This window comes from Planococcus citri, chromosome 4 (assembly GCF_950023065.1).
Source record: "Planococcus citri chromosome 4, ihPlaCitr1.1, whole genome shotgun sequence".
NCBI classification, from domain to species: Eukaryota; Metazoa; Arthropoda; class Insecta; order Hemiptera; family Pseudococcidae; genus Planococcus; species Planococcus citri.
In genome coordinates this window covers 47,076,696-47,097,197 of record NC_088680.1, presented here as the reverse complement: position 1 = coordinate 47,097,197, position 20,502 = coordinate 47,076,696, and the positions used below count along the sequence as shown (strand labels likewise).

At 35.3% G+C, this 20,502-nt stretch overlaps 2 protein-coding genes and 1 long non-coding RNA gene across 8 annotated transcripts in view; 2 read left to right on the top strand and 1 right to left on the bottom strand.

Moving 5' to 3' along the window:
* The window catches only part of LOC135842556 (CUGBP Elav-like family member 3-A), a 222,793-nt gene that overhangs the window by 109,098 nt on the left and 93,193 nt on the right, over positions 1-20,502 (top strand). The gene's annotated exons all lie outside the window — the stretch shown is intronic.
* LOC135843284 (uncharacterized) lies at positions 1,127-5,116 on the top strand. 2 transcript variants are annotated; one of them, XM_065361112.1, is made up of 2 exons: positions 1,127-2,021; positions 3,198-5,116. In XM_065361112.1, exons 1-2 carry the CDS (start codon positions 1,127-1,129, stop codon positions 4,055-4,057), a joined length of 1,755 nt encoding a protein of 584 aa, XP_065217184.1. In that variant the 3' UTR covers positions 4,058-5,116. The 2 variants fall into 2 exon arrangements, with proteins under 2 accessions (XP_065217184.1, XP_065217183.1); XM_065361111.1 differs by having other exon boundaries at positions 1,221-1,339; positions 1,446-5,116.
* LOC135844797 (uncharacterized) lies at positions 8,912-10,790 on the bottom strand. The gene is made up of 3 exons (XR_010558633.1): positions 10,584-10,790; positions 10,195-10,362; positions 8,912-10,113 (listed from the first exon to the last, which is right to left on the bottom strand). It is a non-coding gene; the product is annotated as an uncharacterized LOC135844797 (long non-coding RNA).

The window sequence follows — 20,502 nt, the reverse complement described above, 5'->3', positions numbered from 1 at the left end:
AGTTAAAGTGAAATTGACAATGGTCGAAGATATATATAAAAATTATCTTGCTTTACTTGACGAATTCGACAACTTCGAAGTTCCGGATCTGGACCCTTTCATAGAAAAATTCGAAGATGACTACATCGCCATTAAAGGTAAATTAGAAAGCAGTATCGAAAAATTCTCTAATAGCAGTGCTGTTCCAGGTTTTAAAAGACAGTGTACAACTGAATCTGGTGGTAGCGGTAGTTGTTGTTCTTCTTCAAAAGCTACGATTAAGTTACCAAAGTTGGAGTTGAAGAAATATGGTGGTAATCTACTTGAATTCGAATCGTTTTGGTCTTCGTTCAACTCAGCTGTACATAATACTGATTTAGAAGCAACTGATAAATTTACGTACTTGAGAAATAACCTGGTAGGCGAAGCTGAATTATTGTTGAAAGGTATGGGTACCACTGCTGCAAACTATCCAATCGCATACGAAATGGTAAAAAAGAAGTTTGGTAATAAAAAGAAATTAATTGATTTATTATACGATAATTTAACGAAAATTCCAAAAAGTAACAAATGGACTAAAAATTTGCGAAATACTTACGATAATATTGAATCGAATTTACATGCTTTAGAAGGTGTAGGTGAAAATATTCAAAACAACACCATACTGTACTCGATGATTATGAAGAAGTTTCCATTTGATATAATTATGAAAGCCGATTTGGATGTTGCAAGTAACGATTTATCCGAATTGAGGCAGAAAGTTGGCGAATTGATATGGAAACAAGAGCAATATTGTGGTACGAATTGGAGTGAGTCATCCGATAATAATCCTAATAAAAAAGATTTTTTCAAAGGTACTACAGAGAGCTTGATAACTGGTGATAGAAAACCGAGTAAAAAATGTATCTATTGAGGTGAAACGTCACATTATTCCGATGAATGCAGCAAAATAACGACATTGGAAGACCGAAGAAAGAAATTGAATGGTCGTTGCATCATTTGTTTGAATCCTGGTCATCTCGCTAAAGACTGTACGGTAAACAAACCATGTGTACATTGTAAGAAACGTCGTAGTCATCATCGTAGTTTATGTATTAAATTATTTTCAAAAGAAGTTAGTAATCCTGAACCAACTGAATCTTTACTAATGAAAGATCAAGAAGGTAACCTGTTAGCAGCCACAATCAACGTTGGTAATGAAAGTCGTGTTCAGAAAGTTACCTCAATTCTGGATAGCGGTTCAAGAAGATCGTACATTACTACGAGGTTGGCCGATAAATTAAAATTGAAGCCTCTTCATTATGAAACGATTAGAATTTCTACGATTTGTTCCGAAGCTCCTCGAGAAATTTCAACCAAGGTCGTTAGTTTAGATATTTTTACAAATGATGGTGAAAAAATAAAAATCACTGCAAATACGATACCTAAAATTATTAATCGAATAAATCACCACGATATTAAGTTAGATTCCAGATTCAAGAAATTCAAGCTCGCTGAAGTTGATAAAAATCTTGTACCTGAACTCCTGATTGGAAATGACTACATGTTCGATTTTATGGTCATGGAAAAAGTAATTATTGATGATTCAACTTCGTTAATCAATTCGAAATTTGGATGGCTGGTTGTTGGTCGAATCGATAAAAACCACGAAACTCCAGTTTTCTTCTCCGAGATTGAAATGGTAGAAAACCTATGGAAATTAGATGCGATTGGGATAGATGATTCAACCTCAGTGGAGGATATTGGCGATGAACTTGTGGTAAAAAGTTTTTATGATAATATAGAATTGATAGATAATCGTTATGAAGTAGCTTGGCCCTGGAAAGAGTACCCTCCTGATTTAAAATCGAACAAAGGGCTCGCCTACGGTCGTTTGAAATCTCAGATGAGAAAATTCGAAAAGAACAAAGAATTATTCGACGAATATGACAAAGTGATCAAATACCAAGAGTCTCAAGGTATTATCGAACGAGTCAACGAATCTATCAACGATAAAGAAGATTTAGTTCATTATCTTCCGCATCACGAAGTTCTGACACCAGGTAAAAGTACCAGTTTACGAGTTGTTTATGACGGTTCTGCAAAATCTCGAAAAATTGATAAAAGCTTAAACGATTGTATTTTTCGTGGTCGTGTTCTTTTGGAAACGTTATGCGGTTTGATTTTGCGCTTAATGTTGAGATGTTTTGTATTAACTTCTGATATTGAAAAAGCATTTTTGCAAATCGGTTTGAAATTACGTGATCGCGATTTTGTTAGATTTATTTGGATAAAAGATTTTAATAAACCGCTAAACTTCGATAATTTGATTATATTTCGCTTTACTAAAATTCCGTTCGGTGTTATTGCTAGTCCGTTTTTGTTAACTTTAACAATAATTTTTCATTTAAATCAATATGATTCGAAGTTCGTTCCGCTATTACTAAGAAGTTTTTATGTGGATAATCTTATCTTGAGTGTCGATTCGGTAGATGAAGCTATTGATCTTTATAATTTTTCAAAATCTTGTTTTAATGATGCTTCGATGAATTTACGTAATTGGGTTACGAATTGTAATGAACTTAAAAATGTTTTAAAACCAGAAGATCGTTTAGATGTATCTGAAATTAGTATTTTAGGGTTAAAATGGAATGTTAAAAATGATACTTTTGTGATTAATCATAAACTCACTAATTCGACTATTATTATTACAAAACGTGAAGTTGTAAAAAAGGTATCCTCGATTTTTGATCCGTTAGGTTTTTTGTGTCCTGTTGTTTTACCAGCTAAATTATTTATTCGATATTTATGGGGCAAAAACTTAGATTGGGATGATGTTTTAGATGAGAAAGATCAAAAGTCGTGGAAAGAATTATTAGATAACTTGAAATGTATTTCGAATGTAGAAATAGATCGGTACGTATTTCGTGGCACTAATGCTTGTAATGATTTTGATTTACATTGTTTCGTTGACGCGTCTCAAAAAGCTTATGCTGCAACTGTTTACGTTAAGAAAAATAATTTAACTCGTCTCGTTTTTGCTAAATCTCGTCTCGCTCCTCGCAATAATTTAACTATTCCAAAGTTAGAATTGTTAGCTATATATATCGGTAGTCAAATCGTGAATTTCGTTAAGAATGAATTTTCTGATGTTAATATCAAAAATATTTATGTATGGTCCGATTCCAAATGTGTATTATCATGGTTATGTTCGAAAAAAGTTTTGCCCAAATTTGTAGAAAGAATTGTGAAGAAAATTGATAAATCGTTCAATTATCGCTACGTTCCATCTGCTGAAAATCCTGCTGATATAGCCAGTCGCGGTGCAGAAGTGCAAGATTTGAATTCGTTCTGGTGGGAAGGCCCCACATGGTTGAAAGAGATGGAAGTTGCTTGGCCAAAGGCAATGAATTTACAATTTGAATCCGAACCTGAACCTGAACCAGAACCAGTACTTATCTCCAATAATACAGCTGTAATTCAGCCTCCTTTTAAAATCGATTGTACTCAATTTAAAACCCTCAACTATCTACTTGATGCAACGTTAAGCTACATGAAAAATGTCAATCCGAATAATATTGTTCAGAAAACCGAAGAAGCTTTCAACCAGTGGATTATGTATATCCAAAACAAAAATTATCCTGATATTTCGCAACCTAATCCGCTTGGTTTAAAACGTGATTCTCAAAATATTATACGTTGTCATGGACGCCTGGTTGAATCATGTCTCGACGATAATGCAAAGTTTCCAATACTTCTACCTGAGAAAGAATATTTCACTCACTTATTAATTGAAAAAATTCATATCGATAACTATCATGTTGGCGTTTCGCATACTCTCTCTGAATTGAGAAAAAATTTCTGGATTCCAAAAGGCAGATCGACGGTGTACTACGTTCTAAAAAAATGTGCTAACTGCAAATACTACGATGGTGGTCCATATAAATATCCTGCAATTCCTCCGTTACCTGAATTTCGTGTAAATCAAAGCAGTCCGTTTTCCTGTTGTGGTATTGGCGTATCGACACATTTGGTCCTTTATACGTCAGTGATAACTCAGTCCAGAAAAAAGTATTTGTTAGTATTTTTGTTTGTATGATTACGCGTGCGATTCACTTAGAACTTTTAGAGAATATGACCACTCAAGAATTCCTACTCGCTTTTCGTAATTTTATAGCATTACGCACAATTCCAAAATTCGTAATAAGTGACAACGCGCCACAATTTAAAATAACCAAATCAGCTTTTGAAAATCTTTGGCAACAAATAATTTCTGATAATGATGTAATAGATTTTTGTAAAAATAATTTGATAGAATGGAAACTGTTGCCTGAATATGCCCCGTGGCATGGCGGTTTTTACGAAAGATTAATCGGTATAGTGAAAATGTCGCTAAAGAAAACAATTTTTAATTGTATAATAACAGAAAATCAATTGAGAACCGTGTTGTATGAAGTAACTTCTGTTATTAATTCGCGTCCTATTGTTTACGTAGGTGAAAATGATAGTAATGTATTAACACCTAATGATTTGATGAATACCAAATTCGATTTTATTCCGGATATTGATAATGTTAAAAATATTAAACGTGATGTAATCGTAAATTTATGGAAAAGATCTAACGATATTATTAATCAATTTTGGAACGTTTGGAAATTTCAATATTTAACTAGTCTTCGTGAACGTAATATTAGTATAAAACAAAAGAAAAATGTAGTAGACTTAGTTCCTAAAGTAGGAGATATCGTATTAATTGAAGGTGATAAAAAATTTTGTCCTAGAGGAGAGTGGAAAGTTGGTAAAGTAATTAATGTTAATGTTAGCTCAGACAGTAATGTTAGATCAGCAATCGTTGAAACTAAAAATTCTAAACTTACCCGTCCCATTAACAAATTGTATCCCTTGGAAACATCGTAATTTTTCTCGTTTATACTTATTATTTTAAATTTAAAAATTCGTTTTTTTTTTTTTTCGTCGGGAGTGTCGCGGATTCGCGGTTATTAATTATATTTGGCTATGTTTTTGTTATATTTAAAGTTCGCGATCTCGATAATATTCGGCTGCTAGGTTTGTTATCTTGAAGATTCAAAAGTTTTTGTTATTGTTTTTATTCGAAAATAAATAGAGTACGAAAAGGGTTCGTATTGAAGCGATTAAATCAATCGCCCTTATTGTTGAATTCCTTTTTCGTTAGGGGGGTGCAATCGATTCTTAAGCGGGCTCCCCGACTATCTAGGTTTTTCGTGATCTCAACACCTATCGATTTCCTTCATTTTTTCCTCAAATTCGACCCACAACAATTTTCAGAGGCAGATTTTGATTTTTCTTTTGTGATTTACTCTAATGAAGATACATATGTACCTATGTAAATGCTTGATACACTTTGTAACAATATCGACGAAGAATGAAGTAGTTTTTAGTGTAGATATGTACTATGCCCTTGATACGTGGTAAGGAGGAAAGTGGATTTCTCTCTTTTATCTCAAAGTATAATTACTTCCAGTAAAATAATTTGAAAACTTAAACATTTGACGACAAAAAAAAAGGTATCGTCAATTAACGTGCACAACTTTCAAACTCCCATCAGCATGAAATCCGTATATGGGCTCATTTGAAATAACTCAACACGAATACGCTTTCGACTCTCGAGTACACTGTAATTAGTAAAACGTACCTACGTTCAATTTGGGCACTCATCTGAGTATGTTTGAATTTTCCCCGATGTCAAGTATATAGGTATCTTCTAGTAGGCACCTACCTACGTATAATGGCTGCAGATACTGCAGGTACTTCACATACCCGGCACAATATCTCTAGTCCATCTCTCGAAAGTAAAAATTGTTTAGAAATGACTTCTGCGAGGTAAAAAAAAAAATAATTCAAACGAAAACAATAGATTGGATCTCGTAAACGAAGCTTGTTTTTCCCTATCCAATTCAACGTGTAGCACCCCAACCATCCGAATCGAGCAGGAAGAAAAAACCTCGACGTAGCGTTCTTAAAAAAATAAAATTATCAATTTTTTTACACCGCTTGAAACCACAACGTAATGTAAAAACACCGATGAAATATGCTTCGTTGATTCTTTTATTGGCGTAATATAATCAGCGGCGCGAATTTTAATCATCTTTTCCCTTCATTCTCGACGCTCGGAATTACTAACGCGGAACAGCAGGGGAAAAAATGAAAAAGTCGAACGGGAACAAAAAATTATACTACAGAAAGACACGACGACGATGACGACAACGACGACGTCGAATCGAAATAGCTTGTTAATTCAGCTCTGACGCGTGGTTACAAACAATTAAAATCGGATTCGTCAAAATTCAACATATTTTACCTCGTAGTTCTATAGCTAAGCAGGTACGAGCCTATAGCTACAAATTACTCGAATGAAAAATTCGCTACATAACGCGCAAAGCAACCCGCAGAGTGTCGTCACGACCCTATTAAACTAAATATTAATTTAGATTTTCCAATATTTCTACGTGTAGTTGTAGCAGCAGCTCTGACGAATTATGCGACTTATCGCACATCTGTTCCGAAGGTGTTTCCAATCGTGTAAATTGAAAATTTCTAAATTAAAACACGCCGCAAGTTTATTTTCTAATTAAAAACCGATGAGATTCGGCGAGCAGTAGAAAAAAAGTCATGTAACGATGTTCAACATCATCCCTCGTTCAACTTCCACTTCGAGTGTGTACCTCAGCTCGCCGAGAAAATTTCTCGAAAAAGTTTGAAATTTTACGACAATCTGCTAACCACGGATTCGCCAAGCTCAAACTCGTACTGCGCCAGAAAAGCATAATCAATCAATCGTAGAGTTTTAAAAATTATTATTATGAAAATGAAAATTACGATGAACGTGGCTTTCGCTCTTGTTTTCGCAAAAAATGGATATTGCAAATACACGTTCACGTTTCGAGGGTTCGAATGCTTCGTAAATACAAAAAAAAAAAAACCGTCAAAGTTCATTTTTTCAATGATTCACTTTTCATTGTGATTTACAAAATTATATTTTTTGTCGCGATTTGAGAACACATAGTGAATGGAATAAGAATGGGAAGGGGTAGAAACATTTTTAATACGTCACTTTACTGCCCTTGCAAAAGTGAACCTATCTGTATCTACCTGAGCGATGATCAGGATGTGCCTTATTATGCAATGTTGGAATTTTTTACCACCCACCCCCGAAAGTTGCTACCTCATGATAAAAAACAATTACTTACTTATATTTTAAGGTCTTGCTGAGCCCCAAATACAAGTTGAAAAAATACAAACAAATCCTATTCCTCCCAAAATTCTTCATTTTTGCGTCAAAACTTTTTTAAATAATCCATTATTTCAAGAAGAAACTTCCCTCGGTCCTTCAACTGTGTGTTTGCGCCCCCCCCCCCCCAGTATAAAGCCTACTAAAGTTGGGAAAAATCAAAAAAATGCAATAAATTAGACTCATTGAATATTTGTTTTGGAACATTTCCCATTTCTGCATCATAATTTTTCTAGATCACTCTATTTTGAACATGAAACCTTCCTGAGTCTTTGCAAATAATTCTCCTTACTTTGCGCAAAGCTGCCAAATTTGAAAAAAAATTATCAAAAAAATAAAATATCATCATATATTTTTATTGCTTGTACTGTCTGTTTGGACATCTAAAGCATAGGGATTATAGGTTATTTACATTATTACCTTAGAATTAAATCGGAGAATTTTTTACGTTTTAAACGTCTTACGCTTGTGTTTGCACAGAGAGGTTGTTAGGATTATATGTACATATAGGAAGAGAGATCGGCAATGACCTTGGTAGTTTGGTCAATAAATATCCCTTTAGAGGGGAGATTTATCTTAAGTATATCTAGCTATCTCGGATAGGCTTTTCTTTTGATTAATCAAACGAGTGTAATGTACACAGAATACATAATAAAAGAACATACCTACAACAGATACTATGTATAGGTTTACTTCATTAAAGTTTCAACAGCATTTATCATATCCCCCGAAAAAATACTTTTAAAAAGCAAAAAACCCGCCAAGCTAGAAAAAAAACTGCAAAAGTTGGTCTTGGAAAAAAAAAAAAAAAACAGAAACTGTCTGCTGAAAAAATGATGTGATATCAAAGTACCGCCAAGCGATCATTTGTTTTAAAAATTAATTTTTTCTGTCTGGGCTTTGAAAAATTTTAGGCACACCAGTTTCAAAGATGTACTTTATAAAATCATAGGTATCAAAGTAAAAAGTGCTTGAAAATCATTGTAGGATAGAAACACTCAAATCCATCAGGTATTGAAAATGAATTTGAAAACCGGGCCCGAAAAGTTCCCGCCAAGCTTGGCCCGGTTTTCAGATTCATTTTCAATACCTGATGGATTTGAGTGTTTCTATCCTACAATGATTTTCAAGCACTTTTTACTTTGATACCTATGATTTTATAAAGTACATCTTTGAAACTGGTGTGCCTAAAATTTTTCAAAGCCCAGACAGAAAAAATTAATTTTTAAAACAAATGATCGCTTGGCGGTACTTTGATATCACATCATTTTTTCAGCAGACAGTTTCTGTTTTTTTTTTTTTTTTTTCCAAGACCAACTTTTGCAGTTTTTTTTCTAGCTTGGCGGGTTTTTTGCTTTTTAAAAGTATTTTTTCGGGGGATATCAGTCGTTTTTTTTTTTTAAATTATATTCGCCTACCACAATTTTTATTCGAACATTAATTTTTGCAGTAATTTTTTTTTAGCTCGGTAGGTTTTTCGCTTCTTAAAAGTATTATTTCAGACGGATATCAGTTGTTTTTTTTTTCTAAATGAATAATAATAATAGGTACCTATATTTAAAAAAAAGCAACAATAATTTCTGCATGATAGAGAGACTGATAGAGTATCTGACATCTGTACACTGGTGAATGATACTTGCAATCAGTGATGAAAAACTGAAACTGAAATGAAGAAATTCAAACTGAAACGTGCAAAACTAAAACGGTTCTGCATAAATTGAACCCTTAAAACTATAATGATCGTAAGAGATAGGCCTATCATTCGTTATATTTACCTAGCTTTTGGGTCCCTTAATCGAAAATGGAGAATATCAAAAATTATTAAAGATGTTGACCTCTGCAAAGAAAAATTTATTCTCTCGCCAAATAGTTATAATGAAATACCTATCAAAGTTGCAGAAGTAATCGATTTTAAAGTACCTAAGTTAGGGAGAGTTAACTTGAAGAATAAAAATAATTCATACTAATTAGAGGATTAATCCCTTCAAAATTTATGAAAGAAATTTCAAAGAATTTCCAAAACTTCAGTCACATTAAAAAGAGGACACTTCTGTGAAGTGTAGTGCATAGTTCAGCCTAGGTACATACTATAATAACGTGCATTCAAAACTCGTTCGGTAAATTCATCTTCAAACAGAGACGAATAACTAATCGGTAAAATTATCTGAATGTTGTACTCTACGCGCGATTGATAGGTACCAAACCATCGACGCATATTATTGATGGAAAAAATCAATACCGAAGTAACTAATAGAAACGCACAAGATCATGTATTATGGTAACTGCATATAGAACAGAATGAGTCTGAAAATAAACAACTCACCTTATACTTGTAATTTAAAAAATCGTTGACATAAAATTAAAATCGCGGAAAAGCACAACATAAAAATAGGAAATAGAAAATTTAAACAATGCACGTACAACGATAAATTACTCCTACATATTACAACTCGATCAATGATGAGACAACTCAATGAGCACATCCGAAATCTATAGATTGCATTGTGTCTATAGCTATTCTAACACGATGCAAATTTAATTTGTAATAAAGGATTAACAGATTACCAAGTAAAGTACTTAGGTACATTGATAATAATAAAACATACAATAAATACTTATTTGATATCAATGCGATGGACCACCGCAGAATTTTCTACACTGTGATGAATTATTTTCTTCTTCGTTGTTTGACTATTTGAACGTTACGTTTTAGCTACTGAGAGCGTTTTCTTTCAGGTTTACTTTGCTTTTCGGCTTTTTGTAAAATTGTAACATGAGCTGAGTCAATTCTAAGAATAATATTCTTCTATACCACAGTTCAGTCTTGCTGACACGAGTGATAATGTTTTGCGATTTGAGCCAACTTGTTTGGCGTAGGTATCTATCTAGAACAAAACAAAGAGAATTGAACATTAATTGAGTAAAAACGCAGCTAAACGTGAAGCTGAGGTCTGAAGTTTACTTACTACTGTTCAGCTAATTCTAAAGGTACGGTTCTATCTTTCTCCAGATTAGTTCTATTTCCAATGATAAGTAACTATTTGAGCGCATAGACTGAAGTAACCCTTAGATTACTCACCGAATCAAGGCTATTTTGTTGTTAGATAGATTTAATAAAATGACATGTTACCAGCCTGAAAATAGAAGAAATAACGAAGGGTTAGAATGTGTTTGGGATTGGAACACTTCGAAACACATTTACATAACAGATTTCAAGTTTCAGTGATCTTTACAATTCAGACTTGAAGAACTGATACGTAGATATTATGAATATTTACAGTAGATCTGGATATAGATACCATAAGGTGGAATACATAGAATTTTACAAATAATCTATAAAATGGGTAACACTTACGATTTCTTTTAGAGTATATACATATTTCTTTCAATCCGCATGAACTGAGGTCTGAGGTTCAGCTCTTCGTTCTTCTTTCAAATTATTAGCAACCATTTTTTAATACTTTTAAGTATGATTGACAAACTATAAAATCACGATTAACGAAGGAGGAATATACTTCTTATCAGTCTTATCACTGTTTAGTGTTTCTGTTCGTTGGGGGGGACTTCGTCCCCCCCACACCCCCCCATGGGCTTCGCCCAAACTGCTTTCTTCTCCTTTTTCTGTTATCTCCACGGATGCCGCCGGAAATCGGTAAAATATACCACCGGAACTTTCCGTTGACAAGGCTACAGCCTCTTCAAATGAACGGATTTACTTGAAAATTTGTATAGTGGTAGTGCAAGTCATGTAGATGACCCTTTTTTACACTTCAACTAAAAATTTTTATTTTGTTTCTTCTTTTCCACTACTTTCTCATCTCTGTCACTGAAAAATCATGAAGGTAATTTCCGTTGTCAGGGCTACAGCCTCTCCTAATGAACCGATTTGCTTGAAATTTTGCACATTGATAGTGAATATGATGTAGATGATGCTTTTCTACGGTACCACGAAAAATTTTCATTTTAGGGGTGTTTTTGGGGGGAGAGAAATTTTCAAATTGAGAAAAAGGGGGTCAAAAATATTTTTTTTAAAAAACTGACGTTGTATTTAGAAATAACTCGTTAATTTACACCAGTGTACGAAATTTGACTTGAATTGGTTCAGTAGTTTTTTGATGACACGAAGATTTGAGATTTCAAAAATTACCCCAAAATGCTAACTTTGGGTACTACAATCTACATCATTTTTTACCGTAGAAACTTTGTGAATATACCAAATTAAAGCTCTCGTTGATGCCAACAACATATCAAAAAATCAGAATCGTACGTTTCTTTATTCGCGAGAAATTGAACATCAAAAATACGCTTAGTTGTTCAGAGAATATAAGCAGTAAGTGGCCGGACTGTCATCACGTTTGTTATTATTATTATTATTGTTGTTTTTTTTGTGTGAATTTTTTTTTCTAGCTTGGCGGGGCAGTCCGACCGGACTGCTTGATACATAATATACCAATATATCGTATAGTACCTATAGTGGAGTGGCAAATGAAAAAAAAACTGCATTTGATGAAAGAAGCGTGAATTTTGGTATGGTGAATTTTTGAACCAAAATGAAGTTTTTAAGACCGGGAGCCACTCGAGCTCTCCCCTCCTTCGAGGGGGGTGGGGCTTACAATTTTGAAAATTTTCCTGTGGTTAGAGTTTTAATCAGAAATCCAATATTATGGTGTCTGCTGTTAGATATTGATCAGCACTTTCTATTTTCACCATTGAAACCATCGTCCCCCCTCTCCCCCTTGCGTGGGGCTCAGCCCCCTAAATTGTGGATCTAGAAGACGTTGAGACTCGGAAATGTTATTTTGTGAAAATATACTAAGTAGAGAGTACAAATAATTTTGATGGTTCATTTTTGGTTCCCTCCCCCCTCTGCCCCCTGTGGCACCTTAAAACTTGAAAAACGCGCAAAATTGCCGCTTTAATGACAAAACATGGTGGAAACGGTGAGCTAAATGCTAATTCTTCTTGAAACTGGTAAGAAACATTTATTGAAAGCAATACGTAAGACACCTTAAATAAAGTGAACGATGGTTTGGGTGCTCAGTCCATGCGAAAGCAATTTTTGAATTTACTATCTCCTACTTTGTGTCGCGCTTCAGAGGAACGTTACATTACAGAAGTTGTTTTATACTCGATCGATAGAGAATTTTATCAGCTTTCCAACGGTATGTTTGTTAGATGAAAACAAGCAAACCTGTGTCCAATAAAGTGAATGAAGCACTGTGGGCGTTTGGTTCAAGCAAGAAGCAATCGTTAAATTTTTGACAAATGGTCACCAATGCCTTCATCTCGCAATGATCACAAACATACCGTTGGAAAGCTGATAAAATTCTCTATAGATCGAGTATAAAACAACTTCTGTAATGTAACGTTCCTCTGAAGCTCGACAATAAGTAGGAGATAGAAAATTCAAAAATTGCTTTCGCATGGACCGAGCACCCAAACCTTCATTCACTTTTAATGGACACAGGTTCGCTTGTTTTCATCTCACAATGATCACAAACATACCGTTGGAAAGCTGATGAAATTCTCTATCCATTAAGTGTACAACGACTTCTGTAACTTTTCTATGGAGCGTGCAAGAAAGCAGGAGGGGTTACTTTTTGATCAAATTTTGTATAATGGCATATAAAGGGGGGAGGGGCGGGCGGGGGCGAGGTGATGAATGTAATCGATGAAATGGACCATTAAATATATTCACATGACCAGAGAAGTACATATTTACAGAATTTCAGTTCCATAAGTGGGTTTTTCATCGACTCCACATTTTAGGGGTCTGCCCCCATGAGGGGGTGGGAGGTATGCGATGATTCCGACACTTTTAGCGGAACATATCGATCAATATTGAATGGTAACTGGCTTAATATTTCAATTCTGATGGAATTTTGACCAGTATATTTTATTTTGCAATTAGGGGTTGAGGGGGGCGCATAAAGGGGAGAGTCGTCATTTTTCGCGCTACGTATTGCTTTCAATAAATGTTTCTTACCAGTTTCAAGAAGAATTAGCATTTAGCTCACCGTTTCCACCATGTTTTGTCATTAAAGCGGCAATTTTGCGCGTTTTTCAAGTTTTAAGGTGCCACAGGGGGCAGAGGGGGGAGGGAACCAAAAATGAACCATCAAAATTATTTGTACTCTCTACTTAGTATATTTTCACAAAATAACATTTCCGAGTCTCAACGTCTTCTAGATCCACAATTTAGGGGGCTGAGCCCCACGCAAGGGGGAGAGGGGGGACGATGGTTTCAATGGTGAAAATAGAAAGTGCTGATCAATATCTAACAGCAGACACCATAATATTGGATTTCTGATTAAAACTCTAACCACAGGAAAATTTTCAAAATTGTAAGCCCCACCCCCCTCGAAGGAGGGGAGAGCTCGAGTGGCTCTCGGTCTTAAAAACTTCATTTTGGTTCAAAAATTCACCATACCAAAATTCACGCTTCTTTCATCAAATGCAGTTTTCTCCTGTATTTCAGCTGTTTGCCACTCCACTATAGGGATCTGACCACATATCAGTCAGAATGTATTTTCTGACTGCCAAAACGGCAATATCTGACTGTGGTTCTGAGTGTGGATCTGACGTCAGATGTCAGATCCACACTCAGATCTCCACTCAGTCTTCTGACAAGTCAGCACCATCTTGGAATATCAAAAAAATACTTGTTTCTGATTGGTTGATTGTAGTCAGACTGCAAATCTGACTGTCAAAACGGCAATTTCTGACTGCAGAAATGAGTAGTCAGATATTACCAGAAATGTGCCAACCAGGGATAGTCCTGGTCCCGGGTTCATCTTTGTCAAACTGGTAACCTGGACTACTTGGTATTTGCTGCAACCAAATATGGTAATAAGTGTACCCAGGTACTACTCTGTCCCAGTTTGAGCTCTGAGAGGTATTGGTAGGTCTAGGTACGAATCTCTGCAGATTATGACAATCAACTGACATTGAAATCTTATCAAAATATATTCAATTATACTTCCAATGGGCGAAATAGGTAATTACATTTGATCACAGAGGGTCATTGTCCAATAATCACAATAAAATGACATCATCAATTAACTAAGGTAAGGCAATAATTAATTAAGTGGAGACACCACCATGTAAGCAACTACCTACTTACTGAACACTGCTGACCATCTCACCCCCTCTTTTCCTTAGCCTACCCCAATAATAGTGGCTGTCGGTGGCTTCTTTACATTGAAGAGGACTTAATAAACACACGCACCAACTATAGATGCCTAGGTCCATCCCAGATTGGCCACAAAAAGTAAAATGATAACCAAACGTTGGATCATCCTCTTTCTTGATAATTCCAACTTAATTAGTGAATAAAACATGTCCGTGCCAAGTGGGTATTGGACCACTATGAAAAACAATGCGATTTGAGATAAATCCCTGTAGCATATCGAGAAAGAGAATTACCACATACTCTCATACTTCGAGGAGACTCCTGCCACCTCAAATAGCTGGAATCAAGTCATCGTATGTACTTCTGGTCTTTGATGTGTACCGCTGCGACCTTCAAGTATGTCCTCTATCACACCCTACATAATTTCCCACGTTACAGTGCATCTTTACATTATGGGATATAGAATAGAGAATGATGTAAGCATGCATTATTAGAATAACCACCTAAAAGGCATATTGCACCATATCAAATTTTTAAAAAAGTTTTAATTTTTATAAAAAATCTTTCAACAGGACTTCCTTTTCAAAAAAAAAAAAAATGTCCTTGGTCACCAGAACAGTGCTGGTCTCCTTATGATGGGTTAAGTACAATGTACATAATGAAGCCCAAAAAGTTTGATAAAACTAAAAAAAGATACTTACACAAAATTAGAGCCTGGAAAATTTTCCATTTCCAGTAAAAATCGTTTTGTTATTTTTTACTATTTTCATAACATTTCAACAAATTTTCAAACCATTTCAGCAAAAATCGCTCAAATGCGCTGATTTTTCACTAATTTTTCAATTTTCAATAACTTCAAAACCTAATTTTACCAATTTTCCATAATTTAAACAAACTTTATTGAGAATACCTTGGTATTTAAATAATTGATTTTTGATAGGTAATCTAGACTTTTGCAAGATTTTAATCAAATTTTGAGATCAAGTTCTGCATGGAGATTTTTTACACCCTTTTTCTGAAATTTTAACTGGTTTTTTAACTACCTATATTTAAGAAATTGTTGCAAAGTTTTGTGCGATTTCACGGAAAATCCATCAATTCTTGGCAACTTTCAAGACGATTTCTATACCAATTTTACGATTTGTAATGATAATCTATATTGTGATTTTTGCACAATCTAACGATCAATTTTTCGTGATTTTCAATGAATTTTTCAAATTGGAATCATTTTTTCAATATTTTGATCGTTTTTTGGCGAAGTTTAATTTTTAGACAACTTCAATCATTTTTGTGACATTTTATCAAATTTTCTACAAATTTTCTGAAAACCTTGCTCAGTTATTCTGGTTTTTCATCAATTTATGACAATTCTCAATAACATGGGAGATCAATTCAACCACTTGTTGTATTCTTTTAACATTTTTGATAAATCATTACTCAATTTTGAGAACATGTGCATTAGATTATTTTTTTTTAGTAATTTTCAATAATTTAAACTAGTTATGCAAAATTTTTCCAAATGAGTCATTTTCCCAACTTTTGGTTATTTTCTTCTATTCTATCAGTATTTTTCATGTTTTTTGAATCTTTCAACTTTCTGCTAATACTTGATATGTAGGTACACAGATTTAACATTGAAAATGATTCGAGAATTACTTGATTTTACTTAACCCTGTTGCACGTCGCATCTCACGCCTCTCAACAGCTCATTTCTAGCCCTTCTACCCTTCAAGCCGCTAACATATTGTAATAGGTATCGATGCAACTACAATTTTTCTACAATTTTTACAGATCATGTTTCAATTTTTTATCATCATCTATTAACAATTTTTTCACAATTTCGCGCACATCACCATCTGTACCGTTCCTGCACTCTGTAGTGGTATTGTGTCGGACTATCGGCCCTCTGTCGCCTGCATTGAGTATCCTTCATACAGGTATAAAAACAGGTACTTTTCGCACATGTAAGAGTATAATAAATTAACAGAGTTTTTTTTTCGCCTCTCATATTCTGTGCGCTTTTATACCAGTTAACTAATCAAATTACCTACCCATACCCATAGCTTCGCATCATATTAAACCGTTTTAGCGCGCGAATTCGGTATGTTTTAAAATTACATTAAACTCTTGATACGTAGAATAAAATAACAAAACGGAAATTACTTCGAACGTGAGTAGAAAATGTCACAGCATAGTTTTTACTTAATATGTTAAAGTAAAGATAATTAATCATGTTGCTCAAAGTTTTACCTGGCACCGTATGCAGCCGTCGCTCGACTCGTACGGCGCACGCTTCTATTACCCTTTCGACACAGCGAAGGAGGCAGCATGGTGGGGCACTAACGTGTCACATCATTCGTTTGTTAACAGCTAACTTTAAATATTTTAGACGCTAAGAAGTCGTATATGGTGAAGCGATTTTTACCGAGTCAAGCGTTTCGAGGCGTGAATTATAGACGCGTGCCACGATTACATTTAATTATTTCCTTTGCATTATACATTACACCACTCGGCGACGATTTTCTTCCTGCCTAAAATGCGCGTCGACAGGCGGCGGCGGCGGCGGCGGCGCGTCAACAAAGAGCCTAGAAGAGGTTCTATTTTCAAAACTTAATACTTAGAGTTAGGCGAAAATGTGTTCGAACGAATTACCCAAAAACAAGTGAATATTTAATAAAGCCGAAGACAACGACATCGATGTCGTTGGTACCATCCTCACTTCTTTCTCATCCGCTCTTGAACACCCCAGGTCCCAAAATCATCAACTCTGTACTGGAATAAGGGATTTTTCCTCGAGACGAAATGTTGTCATTCCAGTGTTATTTTCTTTAGCCAAGGCTGCAGACGAGGTTTTGGTTCACGAAGGTTACCTACCTACACCATAAGTGTCCACAAGCAGATAAAAAATATTGATAGATGATTGATTTTTTTTATGATGAATGATTTATTTTGTTTTGTTGATTTCAAATGAGTTGTTTTTAGTGTTCAATTCCAATAAATTTTTTTGGCATCACTATGAATGAATTTTTCCGTGACAGCTTTCAATCATTTTTTTTGTCAGTGACTTTTCCAGAATAATTTTTTGGATGGAGATTCAGAACTCCATTCAATTTAGAAGTGTTTTTCCGATTGCAAATGAATTTTTTCACAGTAGGTGGGTAATTTTCAAATGAATTTGTCGAGGTGAATTCGAATGGATTTTTTTTAGTTCCTTGAAATGAATTTTTCGGTTGAATTAAGAATCGGTGATTTTAAAATATGATTTTTTCACGGAGATTTGGATTAAATTTTTCAAGGTGAATTTGGAATTAACATTTATCTGAAAATTAGTTATTCGAGCTGAAATTCAATTCAAATGATGTGACCGAGGAAGTTCAAACAGGGCCATACTGAAGGGTGACAGGGGAAGCTTCCCCCATACCCGTGTCCAGAAAATGGGATTTGACAATTTCAACTTGAATTCCAATATAGTCCAGGAAAAATAGCATTCCATTGGGAAAAATGGGGGAGAAAGCTGAATTTTGGTATACTGGTCCATTTTTTTGTGCTGAACACGAATCCGATGAGTCCCCGGTCGTCCCTGGTGTGCGTTCTCCCTTATTGTGGATCTAAGCCCCCCAAAACCAGTTTTTTGCAATTTTCTCCCCCGCATTGCATTTTAGCGAGAAATAGGTGGTCGGATAAGAATCTACGTAAAATTTCCGATCTAGTGATATATCAACTTTCTTTCTACCCCCAAGGGGGGTGGAACCATAACCATTCAAAAAAGGGGGTTTCCCAAAAAATACATAAGGGCTATAGGCGCCTAAGAGCGGTGAAATGGTCCCCAAAAGCGTTTAACATGAAAGGATGGTACCATAGAGAAACCTCTGCGCAAAAAATTTCAGATCCACACCCCCTACCCTTTTTGCGGAGCCCCCCTTTTTGAAATTTCAGTAGCACTTTTCTCAGCCCCATTTCAACCGATTTTGAAAATTTTTCTGGAAGTTATGTATATCCTTGATAGGTATTCACACAAAAATTTTCAACCCCCTCTCCTCAAATTTACCCCTCAAAATGGCGTTTTTTTCATTTTTTTATGCCTATTAACAATCAAGATTGCGAGGTACAATTTTGTAAACACGTTTTTTGGATGTATTTTTGGCCCCCAAACATCATATACTATATTAGAAATTTTTGCTTTGGTGCGCCGTGGTGAAAACTTGGAATAATGTATCGTAGGGGGGTGGGGGGTGAAATGGGAATTTTGAAAAAAATAACTATCAATGAGTAGGGTATCGTTTTCATATGATTCGATACCGCTGAGCACGAATATGACCTCAGATTTTCTGCTACACTCACCTACCCCTCTCCAGAGCCCCTCAGCCCCCCTCAATTTTCACGATTTTCGAAATATAGTTATTTTGATGATGTTGGTGTCGTTTTCATATGATTCGATACCGCTGAGCACGAATATGACCTCAGATTTTCTGCTACAATCACTTACCCCTCTCCAGAGCCCCTCAGCCCCCTCAATTTTCACAATTTTCGAAATAAAGTTATTTTCGTGATGTTGGTTTCATTGCTATGGGAAAATTACATAAGTTCATTGTTATTGTACATAAAATTTCTCGTAGAATCAGCTACAGCAAGTGATGGTGACGATTAAGTGAATCACAAATTAACATTCTTTACTTTTTTTATAAGTATTTCGTTACCATATTTTTTTCTTGTGATTTTTTATGTAGGTAGTCATTGAATTATAAAATACATACCTACTCATACATACTCAAGTTACAGTTATCATGAATAATTATTATGCCACATATGCTCCGCAGACCTATACAGTCCAGTACACATACAGATTTGTTGCGTTTTCTGCGTGGAAAAAAATTGAAGGATCCACCCCCCTCGGGGGGAAGCCATGTGCTGTAGCTGATTCTACGAGAAATTTTATGTACAATAACAATGAACTTATGTAATTTTCCCATAGCAATGAAACCAACATCACGAAAATAACTTTATTTCGAAAATTGTGAAAATTGAGGGGGCTGAGGGGCTCTGGAGAGGGGTAAGTGATTGTAGCAGAAAATCTGAGGTCATATTCGTGCTCAGCGGTATCGAATCATATGAAAACGACACCAACATCATCAAAATAACTATATTTCGAAAATCGTGAAAATTGAGGGGGGCTGAGGGGCTCTGGAGAGGGGTAGGTGAGTGTAGCAGAAAATCTGAGGTCATATTCGTGCTCAGCGGTATCGAATCATATGAAAACGATACCCTACTCATTGATAGTTATTTTTTTCAAAATTCCCATTTCACCCCCCACCCCCCTACGATACATTATTCCAAGTTTTCACCACGGCGCACCAAAGCAAAAATTTCTGATATAGTATATGATGTTTGGGGGCCAAAAATACATCCAAAAAACGTGTTTACAAAATTGTACCTCGCAATCTTGATTGTTAATAGGCATAAAAAAATGAAAAAAACGCCATTTTGAGGGGTAAATTTGAGGGGAGGGGGTTGAAAATTTTTGTGTGAATACCTATCAAGGATGTACATAACTTCCAAAAAAATTTTCAAAATCGGTTGAAATGGGGCTGAGAAAAGTGCTACTGAAATTTCAAAAAGGGGGGCTCCGCAAAAAAGGTAGGGGGTGTGGATCTGAAATTTTTTGCGCAGAGGTTTCTCTATGGTACCCACCTTTCATGTTAAACGCTTTTGGGGACCATTTCACCGCTCTTAGGCGCCTATAGCCCTTATGTATTTTTTGGGAAACCCCCTTTTTTGAATGGTTGTGGTTCCACCCCCCTTGGGGGTAGAAAGAAAGTTGATATATCACTAGATCGGAAATTTTACGTAGATTCTTATCCAATCACCTATTTCTCGCTAAAATGCAATGCGGGGGAGAAAATTGCAAAAAACTGGTTTTGGGGGGCTTAGATCCACAATAGGGGAGAACGCACACCAGGGACGACCGGGGACTCATCGGATTCGTGTTCAGCACAAAAAAATGGACCAGTATACCAAAATTCAGCTTTCTCCCCCATTTTTCCCAATGACCCTTTTTTTTCATCTAATTTTCCTGGACTAATATGCATTTATATTATAGTTCCCAGCTGGGTCATTTCACGTCAATTTAACCAAAAAGTGGTAA

Coding starts and splice junctions, on each gene's coding strand:
- LOC135843284 (XM_065361111.1), top strand. CDS start 1,523: ATGTTCGATTTTATGGTCATGGAAAAAGTAATTATTGATGATTCAACT.